The sequence below is a fragment of the Fringilla coelebs genome, assembly GCF_963513975.1.
Source record: "Fringilla coelebs genome assembly, chromosome: 3".
Taxonomy (NCBI): Eukaryota; Metazoa; Chordata; class Aves; order Passeriformes; family Fringillidae; genus Fringilla; species Fringilla coelebs.
This window is the reverse complement of record NC_140030.1, coordinates 105,200,081-105,217,619: the sequence shown is the minus strand read 5'-3', so window position 1 is coordinate 105,217,619 and position 17,539 is coordinate 105,200,081. Positions and strand designations below refer to the sequence as shown.

Genomic DNA, 17,539 nt, shown 5'->3' with positions numbered 1-17,539 from the left:
ATCCACCCATCCCCGCCACTCTCCGCCACTTCCGCATGCCGGGAATCCCGAACAGCCCCGCTGCTCCCCAGCTCCCACAGCTGCCGGGACAGCCCCGGGCGTGAGGCCAGCTCCTGGGGACTTGGCAGCCCAGGGACGCGCTGCCCCAAGGAAACACCGCAGGCCGTGGGGTTTGCATGTTTTAATGATGGTTTAGGAGAGATGTGGATAGATGTGAGCTCACCGCAGAGCCGGGAGCTCAGGCATTCCCAGCCCCACATGCACATGCTGGCGTGAGAGCAGCTGGGCACACGATCCCGAGGCTGACGCTCGGCAGCGCCCCGTGTACCCCGCATCCTCTCAACACCAGGGTTTCCCAAGGGCTGCCACAGCAGACACGGTCATGGAGCATGAACATGAACGGCACAGCGTTGCTCTCCCGGCAGAGAGCTGCGCGTGGAGAACAAGAAATGCTGGGAGCAGGGACATGCAAGCAGTCCTGAAGGGCACTGGTCACAGTCACCTGGATGAAATCGGCGTTTGAGCCTTTCTTAGACTTCTCCGGAGTTCTCCATGGACTGTGGGCGGCCACCAGATTTCAGCAGAAGCACAACATGACTAACTGGTATGGAACAAGCCACGTGGGAGATACCTGAAACCCAGAGTCCAGCGGGACCAGACCCTGCTGGACAACGCGGCTGGAACACCTGGGCCAGAAATTCTTCATGGATGACATGAAGGGATACAACTAAGACTAGAGACATTCTGTTGTATGGCAGGTGTCTTCTGGAAACCCAGCAGTATCCTGGGTGAAAGCTCAGGAAAGAGAGTAAGACCTTTTCTATTGACCTTTTAGCTGAAATAAACTAGAAAACATTTATTGTTGTATATTCCTAAAAAAAGAAACAAACAGAAGTCTCACAGGGGCTTGTGAGCATCACTTGCAAGGTGCACCCATGGCTGCAATGCCCAGGCCTCAGCCACACACACATCCTCTACTCCACCTTGTAGCTAGTATTTTGGGCAAAAACTTTAGGCACTGTGCTCTCTGTCCTTTATCATTTACCTTCTGTGCTTTACTTTGGGGGACGCTTTGCGAGAAGGTAGAAAATACACATTTTACTCCAGAGGATGTTGCTTATTCCTGAAAAATTCAGCAAACAGAGGATTCAAGTGTCCCTGAAACACTACCTCCCCCAAGCCCAGCTGGAAAGGCAGGGTATGAATAGCTGCATCGTCTGTAGTTGTGGCTCTACCACCAAGCATTATCTAAACTTCCCTTTTGAGGGGAAGGATGGGTCTAGCCCCTAGAATTTGAACATTTCTTGGTTCATTGTGATGGGGAAAATTTTCTGTTCTTGTCTGCCCTAGCGCTTATGAGAGCTCAGACACATCCTGGATGAGAGCAATTGCTGTGAAATCTTCCCACTGCTGGGCAAAAAACATGCATTTTTTAAGCTCAGCTAAGCTAACATGAAAATGCCAACAGAGATGTGGTGAACTTTGCAATTTGAATAAGAACCCTTAATGGCCTACATTTTACTTTGGTGAGCTACCACCACACTTCACCTGGACTGCAGTGAAGTTCTGACACCTCTGTGCTATCATAAGGTTAGAAAATCCAACCAATCCTTCCCCCATACCTTCCTCCCTCCTTATCACCCTGCCCCTTCCCATCAGGATTGTCTGCTGCATGAAGAATTCTGAAATCTCCATCACAAACAGAGATGAGTACACCAAAATGCTAGGTTCTTCTGAGGAGGGCAGAAATTCCACTGCTGGTTCACTTCCCATTACACACAGGCAGTTTGTAATCTCCACAATGTCTTCCTGTTTGTTTGTTATGGGGAGCAGGAACTGGTTTCTGTCCATGACCACCTCTCCCTGCCAGAGGGATGTGCTGGGCTCACAAATTCAGATACACTTCACAAGGTGGGACACATGACAGGGGTTTGACTTGAAGCAGATGTTAGCTCTGAAATACAGAGACCTCAAGGAATCTAACCTGTCCTTCCCCCCAAAGCACCTGATTTCCCAGATGTGTGGCAAATAGGAATGTCTCTCCTGGTCTACAAAACCTCACCCACCTTGCCCCTAGCTAAGATCAAGTTGTGGACTGTGTTCAGGGCAGAGGATTACAGTATTTGTCAAACAGATGAAAATAAAACTGGCTGGAACAAATGGGATTTGGGTAGAAAGATTTCAGGTCCAAGCCTCAAGTAAATAATGAAGGGGAAATCTGAGAGAAGAGCCTAAATTCATTGAAGTGCCTCAGAAGAAACTGGGATCACGTTTCTGCTACTTGAAACACTCAGCACAGAAGTGATGCTAGAAATCCTACAGCCTGCTGGTGAGCTCCGAGGGGGTCTCTCTGCCTCTTTTAAGCAGAATCCAACTGTCTCAGACTGGGACAATCACTGATCCAAATCTCAATAGGAAAAGGGATAGCTATAAATAAAGAAAATCACCTTCCTTGCTTGGGTTAATTCACCACCTGCAGTTCAGCACCCTTTACCAGCCATTGCCTGGGTGTTCAGCCAACCAGCTTGGAAAATGACCTAAGGAAACTGACTTCTCGGTGTTCCTGGTTTTAGGCACCAGGAGAGCTTGCTCCTTTCTATGTAACAGAGCAGGAACAAAGGAAAGGAGTCACCTATTTGGAGCTGAGCTAAGGCACTAATGATGCAGTAGGTGAGGAAAGGATAAACACAGCGGGAGGAGGACACCTCCATCGTTCTCTCCACTCAATTCCCTTAAAAAACCCAATGTTATCTCTATAGAAAAGGAGGAGCTAATACAGCATTACAGTATCCCTGCTGGGGTTTCATTTTAAGGTTGTTCTGTTGTACTCCCAGAGAGATTCGTTTCAGGTATCAAAGTCACAGGAGCTGTTTCTAAAGTGGATTTTGGTGAATGCAGGCAGAGTTATCTGAGCAGCTCTGGCTCATCACAGCTCTGTGAGGATGCCTGTTTTGTTGTTTTTCCCTGTGGTCTCCCAGAAAATATGAAGCCTGTCTCTATCACTTTTTGGCATGTTACTGAGATAAGCCACCAAAGTGTGCTGACCCGAGGGGTGCAGTCTCTCCCTGTTCACAGCGGTGGCAGTTGTGTCATCATCACAGCTTGATGAAGATTGAGGATGACTGGTTCATCTTCTGCCCAGTGTCACTGAGGGGGAAAACGCTGGAGATGGCTACATCCACAATTCCTTGGCAGAGCTCTGCATACAGCTTCCTAAGAGATGAGAGAGAGAGACAGAATCAGATACCCAGGCAGGACAAACCAGCAGATGCCTGGCCAATTTTTATGTTTTTATATAGAAATGCGTTTTCCCAGCAAGATCTACAGGATCCTACTCCCATCAAAAGGAGTTTCAGGGTGGCAAACAGGGGAAGAACAGTATCTCTTCCACCTCCTCCCTGCTTACACCAACAAATATCTTCTTCTTCCATGGTGATAATTCCCAATATTGCTCCCTTTCACAAAGAACCACAAAACCCGTTATCTATGTTTACAGTCAGAGGCTCTGGACCCTGAGGCTCTAGACTGGAGTCTCCACAATATGCAAAGGGGCAGAAAACATCTCAGGGTTCCCTGTACCAGCCTTCCAGCTCAGGGAGTTGGGATTTACTGCACCAGATGCTGTTCACACAGGAATGTGGCCCAGAGGGGCTGCTCTGATGCATTCCTGGTTTGATGATATGCTGTGCTGGGGTGCAGCTCAAGGGCCCCACAGGACCCTCAGACACGTGGGATGTGTTTCACCATGGCACAGCTCATGCCCAGCAGGATTAGGGAGAAGAGGGACAAGGTGTTTAGTTAGCAACAGCTTCATTTTCTGCTGGAGGAAATGCATGTGTAACCTCCCTGAATGTGCTGGCATCTGGCACATATTTAGTACCAAACCTGTTTTTCCCAGAATTAACAATGTCTTTTACCCCATGTCACTGGGGCTATGTGACAGTGAGATGTTTTTTCAGCTCCTGGGAATGTTATTACTTACAGCAGCCATTTTTTTTTCCTCTTTAAATGGGAGCTATGTGATACAAGTGCTACAAATAAAAAATACCCTGAACAGGAGAAGTCACAAGTGGCCAAAACCTACCTCAGCTGCTTTCAATCTTCCAAGCACCCAGCAAAGCCCTTGCTCTTCCAAGAGGCACAAAACAAACAGGGCACTGCTGCAATCCAAATCCACCCAGCAACAGCCAAATTCTACCCATACAGCCAGACAAGGAGGTGCAAGGCAGTCATTGCACCATGGTGCATATTGTGAACAGGGCATCCTGGACACAGAAAGCTCCCCAAGCTCTAGCCCTGAAAAAGCTCCTCAACAGGCTGTCTGGTAGGTTTGACCTGCATTTTTTGTCTACTGTTAGTGATGATCTAAGCTAATTTAATCAACATCTAATCTGATCAAATTCTAATGCAGTCATGTGCAGCCTGTTCTGTTTTGCTGGGTTTTTTTTTTTTAATATGATACAGATCCTCACTTAACAAAAATTTCTGGTCTCCTGCAGCTGTCTCAGTCATGCAATACTGAGCACCTCCTGCTGTGCCTACACAGAGATGTTCATGGCCAGGGCTGTTTGGCTGTTCAAGCCTCCCTGTGGCTGCTGGAAGAAGCTGTAACCTGATCTCTGTCCTACCAAAAGGGTTAATTCCATTTTTACTGTGTCTGTGAACTCTTAGCAGAGAAACAAGGTGTGCAAAATCTGCTTTCCCAGAAAGGATGGCTGGAAGGTAAGAAGACATCTGGCTCAGGAATGCAGGCACAGCCAAAACAAGGATTTCATCTGGGAACCTGGGGAGGGTTTTTTTGGTAATGGGCAAATTTTACATGGATGTAGTGACTGTATATAAGCAAGATACTTGTAAAATCCCATGGACACATAAGGTCAGGAGTTATCCCCCATGTGATTTGAATAAAGGATGCTCTTCTTAACACTAAATTGGTGTTGTCTTTATTCCTTAAGTTTTCAGAGATTTGGTAACATCTGCAGCATCCACATTGTGCTCTGTGGTCCTGCTGCCTGCAAATTTAGTCACTCACTTCCAGCTGCTGCTCTTAATGCTACTCATTTAACACGTGCTCATATAAACAGCAGCCACCAGTGGCCCCACAACAGACTGAGAAACAATCTGACTCCCAAAACATTAAATCTGCAAACACAACTTCAACCCAAGAGTAATAACAATGACCCAAGTTATATTCAAACCCATTTGTTCAAAAACCCAGGTTAGTGCCTCATCCCATCTGGGAAAGAAGCTGGGGGATACCAAACACAGAGACAAGAGTAATGAACCCAAACTGGCACTTGGAGCAGAGTCCATTGTTAGCCTGGAAAACTCCCTTGCCATTCACTTTCTTTCACCTTTTTCACTTGGAGCTGGGACACAGCCATGTTTTGGGTGAGGCATGTGAATGGTGGCATCACATGGGTGTTCCAGAAACTGATTTACTCACTGGGCACAAGCTGGGGCCCCATTGACTTCTATTAGCCAGACCTTCAGCTCCTCATCCACCATGAAATCAAAGCCAAAGAGCTGGAAGCTCTGGTAGTGAAGATGCTTTGTGCTGATTGCAGGCTCTATACACATAAGGCAGCTTCTGTGAAGGGAGAAACAGAAACTCAGGGTTAAGGCTTCTGTGGACACGTTAAATAAGAGGGGTTGTCCTGGAACTCTCCCAGATTACAATTTATGTCCAACACATGCCATGGTAACCTGGTCCAGGCAAGTGAGAACCTGTGAAAATCCATGTGGGGTTAACCCCTGAGTTAACTCACAAAGAGGTGGAGAGCATCCAGCATCCTCCCTCACCACTGGGTCAGGCAAGCTGAAAAACATGATGTGCAATGCCATAAAGGGCTGCAGCAGGTCCCCAGGGAACTGCCACTGGATGCTCATTTGTTTCAAGTCCCTCAAAGATTATGCCACATCTTTTTAGAGCAATTAACAGCAACGGGGTACTGGCAAAGCAAATTCCTTCATGAAGGACTGCTTTGTCAAGACCTGGATTCTCTGCAGCACTGAGATCTCTCTCCAGGCACTTCCCAGGAAGGAATTGGCTCTTGTGGACTGAGTAAGATGACCTAGGCAACAGCCATGTGCTGCTGCTGGCTGATGGAGGGGGAAGCATCCAGAGTCTGTACACTTGAGTTCACTTTCACTTCCCCTCTATCACCTTCATGCCTTTCTTAATCTCAGCCTCTCCCAACCCTGTATTTTGACCTTCACTCTTCCCTTTCCACTCTATCCCTCTCCAGCCACAGCTGGCAAATCGCAGAGATGTGGACACACACCATTGAGGCAACAGCACTTATGGAGGTGCCTTCTCATTGAGCAGTGACATGGGGGTATTTATGGCCTTATCCTAAATTTCTGCAATTGAAACCCTTTCCTTCTTGCTCTGCTTCCCCAGCTGTGTCCACACACACTCCCTGTCCCTGAAGGGTTTTGCTCTCCTGAGCAGCAGGCAGCTGGCTACCTTATTATGTGTTTGATTTGCAACAAGATGCTATTCTCAAGCGTTGTGTTCAGGGCATCCATCAGATACTGGTTGAACTCCTCGAAGAACATTTCATTCCCTTCCTCATACCGCCCGTAGTTTTTGGAATATTCCTTCTGAATGCAGTGATTGGTCAAGTGGCAGGTTTTGTCCTGGAAGTTAGCACTGTTATATGGTTCTGAAGAGGTCCGCAGGACACCCTCTCTGTAGAGGTAGATATTATATTGATGATCCACAAGAACCCAGCTCCTGGGGGAACAAACAGGAGAACCAACTCTAGTCTCAGTGGCTCCCAAAGAAACAGCATGAACAAGAAAACTGGTATTACAAAGGCAGAAAATGTTACCTGATGTCAAACTTGCGATGCCCTGGCTCTAAAAGCAGAGGATTTTCCAGGTATTTCTGAATCACATGCACTTGTCCCTGCTCATCGATGAAGTCCAGGAGCTCTGAAGCCTCTGAAGAAATCAGGATCCCTTCCCCTGGCACAGAAAGTTGAAGACAAAATTAGGTAGAGGATCCTTCTACCTTTGTTGGAGCTTTTTCAGGCCCCAAGTGGCTCATTAGCCCAAAAAGCAACGTGCAAGAAGCTGTGGCCCCAGGGTCAGCCAGCGCCCAAGCAGTGCCACAGTCACTCCATGGGAATGAATCTGTGGAGGGATCTCTTCCTTGCCATCCCCAGAAACCAGGCCTGCTGCAAATGGGAATCAAGGGGATCGGACAGGGCACAGCCTGCCTGGGGCATGTCTGCAGGGGGGTCGCCGTTGAGGTGTGAGGAGATGCACAGCAGACAGGGACCTGGACAAGCAGAGAGGCAGCTGCTTGGCTTGGGGGCATTCTGGTTTCTTTTATGTCATTTTTTCTTTCTTCCTATCTAGGCTTGGCAGGGGTAGGAAGATGTGATGGTGCTTGTATTTGGCACTTGACAAATTTGGTTTTGTTTTCCCCTGGTTTTCAGCAGCTTAGAGAGAACAGGGAGTTTGGTACATTTTCTGTAAAGACTTTTGCCTTTCTTTTTTATTTGGGGGGGGGGAGGCTTGTGGGATTTTTTATCCCAGACTCAAGACTTTCTTTCCCTGTCCGGTTTCTCTGGCTGCCAGAGGCAGTCACACATGCACACTTGTGCAGTGTTGCCCTGCTCACTGAATTCATTTAAGTTATTATTAAAATCATTGCTGAATAAGGAAAAGTACTATTTTAAATTGCTCATCCATGTACTCAGTGTTCCCGCTGTGGAAGCTCTTCATTAAAAAAATGAACTGTGCCATTTAAACACTCCCACATTTTGGCTGAAGCTGTCACTGTTCATCTCTTGCAAGAGTCCAAATAGCAAGCTTCTGTTGCAGAGCACTGAAGGAGGACCATTTTCCTTCTGGGAGTTCATAAAGGAATGGCATGGCACCAGGTGGGATAAGCCAGCTCAGGTAAAGTTATCAAACCCTCCTCTGGCACTATGCCCATTCTTGAGGTATTAGTTTTCTGAACTAAACCTGATTACTTAGTCTTAATTTTATGCCGAGTGTTTTTGAGGAAACACTGTGCAAAAAAAACTACTCTTCAAGGGGGTATCAAAGGGGTAATAGAGGTTTGAAGCACAGGCAGGGTTTGACAGGATCATCCAATGAAAAATGCTCCTAGCTGTGATTTCTGAAGGTTGCTGTCAGCACAGCCCTGCAGGCAGTCCCACTGCTCCATCCTCTGCCCAGCTTTCCAGCGCTACTGTCCTCCCATTCATCCCAGCACCCTCCACTGAAAGGAAGTCTGAAATCAAAGCATCTTTCTCACCCATGATTTATGCAGAGGGCAAGATTTTTTTAGTCTCCTGCTCACAGCAGAGCAAGGCAGAACCTTGCACTGGCACAACTTCAGGCTGTGCACTGGGGAAAGGAGGCAAACAACATCCCTAAGCTAGCAAAGCTGCGCAGTGGGGAGATCAGCAGGCACCTGTTCCACACTGGACAGATGGCAAACCAAGGGGAGGGTCAGCTTGACTGTGCACCCAGGCAGCAACCCAGTGAGGCAGCAAAGCAGCTTATGTGGGGCAGCTGCCAAAGAAAACACCAAAACCTCCAGCCACAGTTGCAAACCCTTAAAATGTTTGAGCCAGGGCACCCTAAACTTTGAATTTTCCTGTTACTGATGGATGACAAAGCTTCTGTTAGACCTGTCCCAAAACAGGGGCTGTGCCTGAGCTTTATCTATCTTGGTAATTAGCATGAACAAGCTTTCTTCTTCATCAGAAGTAATCCCCAGATGCATAAAACTTCCCCCTAGAAGATTACCCTGAGACTCTGCTTTCCACTTTAATTTGCAGCAGCACAGCGATGAATACAAAAGGCTACTCTGCTTTAGTGCAGAAAAGATGGGATCACATGTGCATGAAGTATCTGAAGAGTCTGAACCTGCTCAGCCTGCAGCAGACCACAGCAACTGCCTTTCCAAATGCCCAGATGGATTCTTTTGCCAGTTTATCCATAGAAACACATTCTTGCATTGGCATAACAAAAGGACTCATCTCTCCTTAGTTCCTGATGAAAACAAGGATACTCTTCCAATTCTTCTTGGTGACACAGCCAAGAGAGCAGAACAGAGAGGGACGCTGGTGTACAGGACAGTTTTGTCGTGCAGCCTCCCTGCAGCCAGCTCTGGCTTTCACATTCTCTTTTTTGCAAGGCTGCATGCAAAGTGACTGCAAACATGAGTAATATATCTGGGCTTGCTTTCTCCGAAAAGACCAGGTCCTTCCTCAGGCTGGGCTCTGCTGCACACATGGCAAGGTAAGTTTTTAAACACAGCCATTCTAACAATGTGCCCATGATAACACCTTAACTGACAGAGAGCACACAGTTACCAAAGCACTGCATTTATAGCTGTGTCCAGCTACCTCACAGCTCCTTATTTCTGCAGAGTGAGTGATGGCATGACCCTGGAACAAGGAAGGACACATTATCACTTGGGTATCTGTTGTCCTATTCAGATGGAATGGACAGACAGACACTGCATTGATTGTCTTTGGTACCTTCCCCAGAGGCTTGGATGCAATTGTGACGTACTGAGCTCGTGGCTGCTCAGCGTGACCAGAGGCAGGCCGCTGGCACCAGGCACATGAGTCTGGCTGAAAGATAAGCAGGATTTCCACCCAGGAGAAGGCAAGTTAAGCTGCAGCATGGGGAGCTGGGCTCCTTCTCCTTGAAGGCTACTGCGCTGCCTGCTGACTGCCTCCCTGTATCCTGCTCTGCTCCCTCTAACCTGCTCTCCACATTCCTCCCACTTGCTGGTCACTGCTGCCTTCTCCCCACAGCACGTTCCCACATTTTGAGGTGCACGTGTAGAGAAGTGGAGGCCCTTTCACTGCTGTGCATGTCCTAGGTAGCACGTGCACAGCACATTGCTTGTCTGGCATGGTCAGTGAAGCCCTTCACAGACATATAAGCTTGGCTCAGCCAAACCCTGTGACCCTACAGATCACATAAAAAGAGTGAGGAATAATGAGAAACAGCTCCTGGTGCTGGAGAGCGAACCTTTGGCACCAGCTGAGGACTTGGCTATCCACACGTTGCCCTCTTTGCCTTCCTGCCGCCTGTTGTAAGCTGCCAGGAACACTTCCCGCTCATCTGTCCTCGAGTTGTTGATGAGATGGCGAATTCCATTCTGGGCTGGAGCCACCGGGGTCTTCAAATTTGTTGGGTAAATCACATATGACTCAGGGAACCACGTGCAGGACTCTGATAGCTCAGGGCTTGTCTTGATTAGCCTGGGTGAAGAGAGACAGGCTGTTAATCTCCAGAGTGTCCCCACCTGCATGGGGCTTATTCAATAAAGAAAAATCATCATTAACTGGGCTCTTTTGCTTGATGATGAATGGCAGCTTACACATAGTCTGTGCTAAATTATCCTGTTTTCCTCAGACCCTTGGAATTAGGGTTTTCCTAAAGATATCATGGCAACCCCAACCCACAGCAAAGCACTACTCTTTGAACCAGAACCTGCATGCTTTCATTAAACATTCTGCTGACACCATGGATATCTGAAACTAACAGCTGAGAAGCTCCCACATAACTAAACAGGTGCATTCCCTGCATCATCTCTGCACAAAGGAACTGAGGAGGTTTTTTTGCTGACATGGCTCAGGGCAGGAGGGATGCTGTGATCACAGCTGGAAAAAGGAAAGCCAGAGCAGTAACGCTCTCTGTGCTGGTGCTTAGCCCTTGATCCCATTCCCACTGAGATAGGGCCAGATGTCCCAGCTGCGTATGAAAGCCACTGGGAAGCCACAGAAAGCAAGGGCACCGTTACATGTTTCACATCCCAAGGTGTCTGGAATCCCTGGGGCACATCTCTCCTACCAGTAATGTCTGGAGACAGCAGCAAATTCCTGTTAGCAGAGCTCAGGCCTGTTTTCTTTCAAAGTTAAGGGAGCTGCCCGCCTCTCCAAATGCCTGTGCTTTGCTTAAAGCCAAAAGTAGAGTTCATGAGGTGCTGACTCTCTGTGCATTTGTGCCTCTCTGTTGACATGGCAGTGAGTCAGTGGCACTTTGGGAGCCCTGAGGAATGTCATTTGTTGTCCTGTGGGTTCCTAAGTAGCTTGATCCATGCTTGACCCTACAGTTAAAAAGGTCAGCCAAGCTGCAGGATATAAAAACAGGTGTGTTTTCAGCACTCCAGGTAACAGGCTAAAGAGGAATTCATCTGAGGAGTGCTCTAAGTGCTTGTTTAAAAATACTCTGCCATTTTCTGACAAACACCATCACCACTGCCAGGAAACAACTGGGAAGAGGCTCTCTGCAGAGGAAGGAGAGGTCTTGGATCAGCACACACAGTCTGCAGGACTGCATTAGTGAGAGGCAGCACAGACTGTAATGGGCAAACAAATTGCTGAAGGAGACCAAGAGCTCTGACATAAAGATACTCTAGTGGGAGCAGAGTTTGCACAGGGACAGGGTTATTTACCATGAAAGTTCATCCACATTTCCCCAGGAAACCCTGGCATGGCAGGTCATGTAGAAATAACTCCCAGAGCTCTTCCTGGAGATGTCTCCAAGCATTTGTTTGACCAACAAATCTGATTAGCTAAAGGCACATTAGTGTCTCTTCTCTGTATGAAACAGAGAATAAAAGGAAAAGGTTTTAATTAAATGTCTACAAGGAAAAAGAGCAGATTCGTTTGGGTTTCTTTTCCCTTTTGATTTAGCTCTAATCTGATTCAATACCCTCTATGGTTTCAAGTAGACACAACTCAGTGGAAATGGCATTTCCCCTGAGGTTACAGAGAGGCCTTTGTGCACACAAGCAGCTCTAGAGACCAGCCCAGGAGTCTGAAGACAGCACATGCTTGGACACTCCCAGGGCAGCTGTTGTGTGAAGTACCCTCCAAACAGGTTCAACACTCAACAAGGGTTACAAGAGAAGCTTCTGCCAAGCCCATCTAACATTTCAGTGAGTTTCTTACTTCACCAGAGATGCTTTGCGGCACAGCTTGTCTGCTCCCCTGTAGTAATTCACCAGCTGCACAAGTCCAGGTTCATGGCCTAAGAAGGGGAAACAGAGGTCAGACAAACTGCTCAATGAACAAAGGCAAAACAGCTGCTTGGTGCAAAGGACCTGTGCAGTAGGGGAAAGAAAAGGAGGCTGTTTCCTTGCCCTGCATTACAGAAACAGGTTGTAAACTGGTACTGGCCCCTGTGGTTTCTTTCATTTAGTTACAAAAAACCATGCAGTTACCCACTTGTTTTTAATCTGACACAGCCATCTTGCAAAGGAAAATAATTTTTTCCTAATTCACACTGGGAACTGGCAGGTGTTCTCCATCTGCTGGTGTAAGCTTTTAAGAACCAAGATTTCAGTTACTCTTAAATACAGGTGGAGAATGCAGGGAAACACACCCTGACACAAAGATCACAGCTTAGCAAAGGGCCTTTTTTCTTTGTCACGTACAGCACGACTCCCTCTTGGGCCTGATACCACAAAACACTGGGAAACACTGAAAGACTTGGAGTCTTGCTTCTTTCTAGCAGTTTGCAACAAGACCTGTGGGATACCTGAGGTGAGAAGGAACCTCTGGGAGTCTCTGCTCCAACCTCTTCTCCAAAGTCTGAGTATCTCTAAAGATAGATACTGACTTCTCTTAGTCCTTGTCCCAGTGCTTGGCTGCCAACCTGAGTAAACTGGTGGCACCTTGACTAAACTGGCGGCCCTTCCTATACTAACTCCAGATGTTTAAGCCTTTCTTGCACTGGAAAGTCCCAAACTGGCCCCAGTATCCAGATGTGGCCCCAGCATTGACAGAATGCTAAGCAGAGGGGCACCTCCTTACCAATGCTGCACTCCACTCCACAGCCTGCCTGTCTTCTCCTTTTCACACAACAGAAACACTTGTGCTCAGCTGGAAGCTCTCTGAGAGGGACCAGAATCCTGAAAAAGGATTAAGGGTTTTACTTATCCTCCTTGGCGTCTGCCTGGGGAAAAAAAGGCCTGGAGCAAACATTACCTTAAACACCAGGCAGCTGCAAGATCACAGAGAGTGAATATCTATTTTCAGCCTGAAAGTCACTTCCCTGACCTGGGTCACTTTTATTCACAAATCTTTAAATGCAAGATAGCTGAAAACCATCCTGCAGAAAAGATCTGTAACTTCAGGCACTTCAAGATGCACTCAGCACAGGCAGCTTTTTTTACTGAAAAGAAAATAATAAAACCCCTCAAATTTCCTTCTGTTTCCAGTTTATCCCGGGGAGATGCATCCTCACTGGGCTCCTGAGCATTGCCATGGAGCAGTGGGCTGCAACATAGAGTCGTGTGGCCAGCAAAGAGGGACCACAAGGCAGGAAGGGAAACTTCTGGAGCATGTTGTGAGGTCTGTAGCATGCATTTAGTGGGATTAAAAAGATGCTAAGGCACTGACCAAAGTGGCAATCCTCTCCTGGCCAGCAGAGCATAGAGCCCAGCATCCCCTGCTAAAAGAGGCCTCTGCAGCCTCTTCCTCCTTTCCATCCCCTCAGCACAAACTGCTTTTCTTCAAGATGAGGATACAGCTTAAGGGTACAATCCCCCAGGAATTAGGTTATCAGTGAGAGCTGCAGAGGTCCCTGAAGCTGGGCAGAAGCAGTGGTGCATGCTGAGAGTCCCCACTTCTCTCCATGATCCAGCTTAGGCCCCGAGTAATGCAAATCCCTACAGTTCCCTGAATTAATGTCTGCTTCCACTGAGTAGAACCCTTAGGAAAATCAAGCCAGCTTTGATGCAACAGTTGCTCAGGAAGATGAACCAAAGAAGATAGAGCTTTTTGGAAAATGCACCAAAATAACCATGTTATTTTTGGTCTGACTCTACTGATTTCAGGCAACCAGTTTCTGCTAGAGGAGGATGGTTTAAAGATGCCAGTGCCAAAGCAGGGCCCCTCTCCGTGGGTTATAGACATAGCTTGGCCGTGAGAAATGGTTTGGGTTTTTGGGCATCCCATGGCAACATATGCTGAAGGGCTCAGGGAAGCCCTTCCATCACCCCAGGACACTTTTAGAGGATGGAAGGGGTTAGTCTGAGATGGTCACAAGCCCACCATAGCCAGATGTGCTGTGCATGCCCACCCTCAAGGAACTGCACTTGTTCTGCAATGAGGCCTGATGCTCACAGGTCCTCCAGGCTGGGTGAGTTAAAGCACAGGTCTGCCTGCTGTGCCTGCTGCAAGCACATCTGAGCATCCTCACTGCCTGAGCCTCTCTGGTGCTTCCCTGCCCGCTGCAGACAGCGGGAGGTGACCAGATGGCACTGCCATGTGATGGGGACTTTCCACTCACAAATGTGGAGGAGACAAGGGAGAGATGCTGGAACTGGTGACTTGCAAATTGTGAAGAGCAGTCAGAGATGGGTCTCTGCTGCAAGAAAGGGGCTGCAAAACCATCTTGCACCAGAGCTGCTGGAGTGAGGGGGCTCTGCCTCTTCTGATGTTTCTGCAGGCAGAAGCAGTGCTGCAAAACCACCCCAGAAAGAAAGAAGCCAGGGCCAAGATGACAGCGCAGCCCCGCTCCCTGCCACGCCCTGCAACACTGCCAGTGCCTGGCTTGGCTCTCCTGCTTGTGGGCACTCTCCCTCCCTGCTCCTGGGCTCTGCACCATCCAGCGGGGCAGAGGGCCAGGCTGGCTGTGCCATGGGGCAGCAGCGAGCATGGCAGGCAGGGGACAAACCTACAAAGGGCAGCTCCCAGAGCCCTGTGCGGTGGCAGGGCGACAGAGGGGGTCAGGCAGCAGGGGAAAAGGTGGTGGGGAAGGGGTTGTAAGGTGCCCTACACCAGAGCCTCTGGAATTACCCACACCCCGCTCCAGCAGGGATAGTGCTGTCACCCTCACCGAGCCCTGCAGAGGCACATCCCCACCAGCCTCGGCTCTGGAGTGAAGGTTTGAACGTGCCTGGCTTAGAGGTGTTTCTGCGGCTTGAGATAGGAGGCAGAACAGGTCTCAGCCCCATACCACGTCAGCTCAGCACCGCAGTGTCCCTGCCCAGCAGCAGGCAGGGGATGACACCGGAGCCACCGCGACCCCACAAAGGCACGCCGCTTGTCTGAATCCCCCCGCAGCGGTGCCAAGGGCCCCAAGGGCACTGCTGCAGGGCAAGGAAGGCACTCAGAGCGGGGGCCGGGATCCTGAGCTCTGCCGCATGTCATAGGGGGGGTCCCCGGGTGACCCTCGTGTCACCCCCCCGCCCCTCCCACTGCTTCACCACACCACAGGCCTGAAGCCGGGCGGGTTGTTTGGGGGTCCCGGTGAAACCTCTCTCCGGGAGCTTGGGAAGAGGATCCTTCGAGCCCTGGCTGGCGGCAGCAGGGCCCGCAGAGGGCCGGCTGCACGGAGACCCCGCGGGGCCTGAGCTTTGTTTGGGCGTCGGAGGCCGGGGCGGCCGCCGAGCCGCGGGGACAGCGACAGGGACGGGGCGGGGAGCGGGGCCGGCGGAAGCCGCCTCCCGAACCGCGGGAGCGCCGTGAGGCTGCGGCGACCCGCGGGAACGCTGCCCTGCGGCGGGGGACACGGGGGACGGGAGGGCACAGCCGCCGCCACGGACCGAGGGGGAGCAGGGAGCGCCGGGCCCCGCTGCCGGCGGGGCGGGCGCGGGGAGCAGCCTTACCCAGCCTGCCGAAGGGGAGCCGGTTCCTCTCGCCCAGCATCAGGTTGAAGCGGGGGTTGTCCCTGCGGAGGCGCCGCCACTGCCCGCTGGCCAGCAGCAGCCGGCTCACCTCGGTGTACACGCTGCTGCCCTCGTCCCGCACCACGAAGGTGTACATGGCGGCGGGGCGGGGGGGAAGGGGCTCCCAGCCCTACCCCCGGCGGCTCATGGGGCCCCGCCGCAGCCCAGGCAGGGCCCTGCGCGGCCGCCGCCGCCCGGCCCGGCTCCGCATGGCCGGGGCCGCCGCCCCCACGCACCGCCCGAGAGCCTGCCCAGGCGGGGACTGACCCGGAACCAGAACCGCCCTCCCGATCCTGATCCCGAGCCCGATCCGACTCCTGCTCCTCCCCGCCCCGTTACGCCGTGCAGCCGCCCGGGGCGGGGCCGTGCGCCCGCTGGGGGCGGGCCAGCGTCTCCGCGGCGTGACACTGCCCGGGATCTGTCACCGGCCGGGATCTGTCACCGGCCGGGATCTGACACTGCCCGGGATCTGTCACCGGCCGGGATCTGACACTGCCCGGGATCTGACACTGCCCGGGATCTGTCACCGGCCGGGATCTGTCACCGGCCCCGCCGCTCCCCGGTGTGACACCGGCCGGGGTGTCCCCTGTCACCCAGGCTTGGTGCCTGCAGGCTCTGCTCCCCGCCGGTGCTCAGAGCCCCTGGGGGATGCTCACCCCGAGCCGTGAGTGTCGGTGCTCAGCTCTGAGCCAGTATATCTCCTCCTTCCTAACCCATTTGACTCTTCCAATCACTTCTTATCTTCTCCTACGTTACTACTTAATTTGATCTTTCTGGTTATGGAAAGGTCTTCTTGTTTGTAAGACTTCTGTCTTCCTCACAAACAAACCTGCAGCAGACCAAAGGTATCTCACAAATTCAAAACCTGGAAGTTCGATGTCCTCTCCAGAACAAATCAGGTTTGTCTTAACAAACCTATCAATAATGAAAATTCTGAGGTTTTGAGTTGGTTAATGTCCTGGTTTTCCTGCAGACACTGTATGAGTATTGACATCAGCATTGCATACATCAGCTGGCATACTCTATAAATCATGATATATTTCCAAGAAATAAAGAGCATTTTGCTGAAGGAAACACAGATAGGTCATGACCTGCACATTGCCTTTTCTTTTTTTGACAGCACAAGGTAAGGTGTTAGGTGATTCATGGATGGAAAAAATTACATTAAAAAATAGCTGCTGTCATAGAAGCTAAAAAAAATTTTCCAGGCAGCTTATTTCTACTAGGAGGTGCTCTTGGACCTGGGATTGGATGTGCCTCTGCATCTGTTTTCAGATGCATCCTCAGTGTGTGTTCTCTTCACAGTGTTGTGTGTGGTTTAGCTTAAAATACCTCACAGCCCAGGGAATCACAGAGCACCTGGGACTCAGATCCTGAAGCCATTCCCTCTTCCCAGTTTGTGTACGTGCTCTTTATCAGGATTCCAAAATGACAGGTAATTCCAACTGATAGATAATTTGGTGGCTTATCTCTGTTGGTTGCATAATGAAGCACAAGAAGCAAAGATATTCCATAGAGTTAAGATCAATGTGTTAGACCAATAAGCAGAATGAAATCCAATAATGGACTACTCAATATTCCATGCAAATTTCCCTGTAGCAAGGTGGATTTTGGGTTTGTGGGGGTTTTTTTTGTTTGTTTATTTTTTGGTTTGGGTTGGTTTGTTTTTTTTATTTGTGGTTTTTTTCCCCCTATAGCTTAAAGTGTAAATCTTGCATACACACTAGATTTAAATGCAAAACCTTTTTTCTTCTTCATGTATGTAGGAAAAATGCTTTCAGTTAACCCACTCTCAGTGGGACTCCTGCATGTGCTTTTTTCTGGCTTTGAGCCTCAGTGTGAAAACCGTCCAGACCTCTTCTAAATACAAGAAAT

At 49.8% G+C, this 17,539-nt stretch overlaps 1 protein-coding gene across 1 annotated transcript; it reads right to left on the bottom strand.

Annotated features, from left to right (window-relative positions):
• Positions 1-177: 177 nt before the first annotated feature.
• On the bottom strand, positions 178-15,947 carry TTL (tubulin tyrosine ligase). The gene is made up of 7 exons (XM_084201573.1): positions 15,605-15,947; positions 11,940-12,018; positions 10,012-10,244; positions 6,837-6,972; positions 6,470-6,739; positions 5,447-5,590; positions 178-3,213 (listed from the first exon to the last, which is right to left on the bottom strand). The coding sequence occupies exons 1-7, from the start codon at positions 15,759-15,761 to the stop codon at positions 3,096-3,098; spliced, it is 1,137 nt and encodes a 378-aa protein (XP_084057699.1). The 5' UTR covers positions 15,762-15,947; the 3' UTR covers positions 178-3,095.
• Positions 15,948-17,539: the final 1,592 nt, after the last annotated feature.

Coding starts and splice junctions, on each gene's coding strand:
- TTL (XM_084201573.1), bottom strand. CDS start 15,761: ATGTACACCTTCGTGGTGCGGGACGAGGGCAGCAGCGTGTACACCGAG. Junction 12,019..15,604: donor GCTCCCCTTCGGCAGGCTGG/GTAAGGCTGCTC, acceptor TCCCCTTCTTAG/GCCATGAACCTGGACTTGTG. Junction 6,740..6,836: donor CATCGCAAGTTTGACATCAG/GTAACATTTTCT, acceptor TTGTTCCCCCAG/GAGCTGGGTTCTTGTGGATC.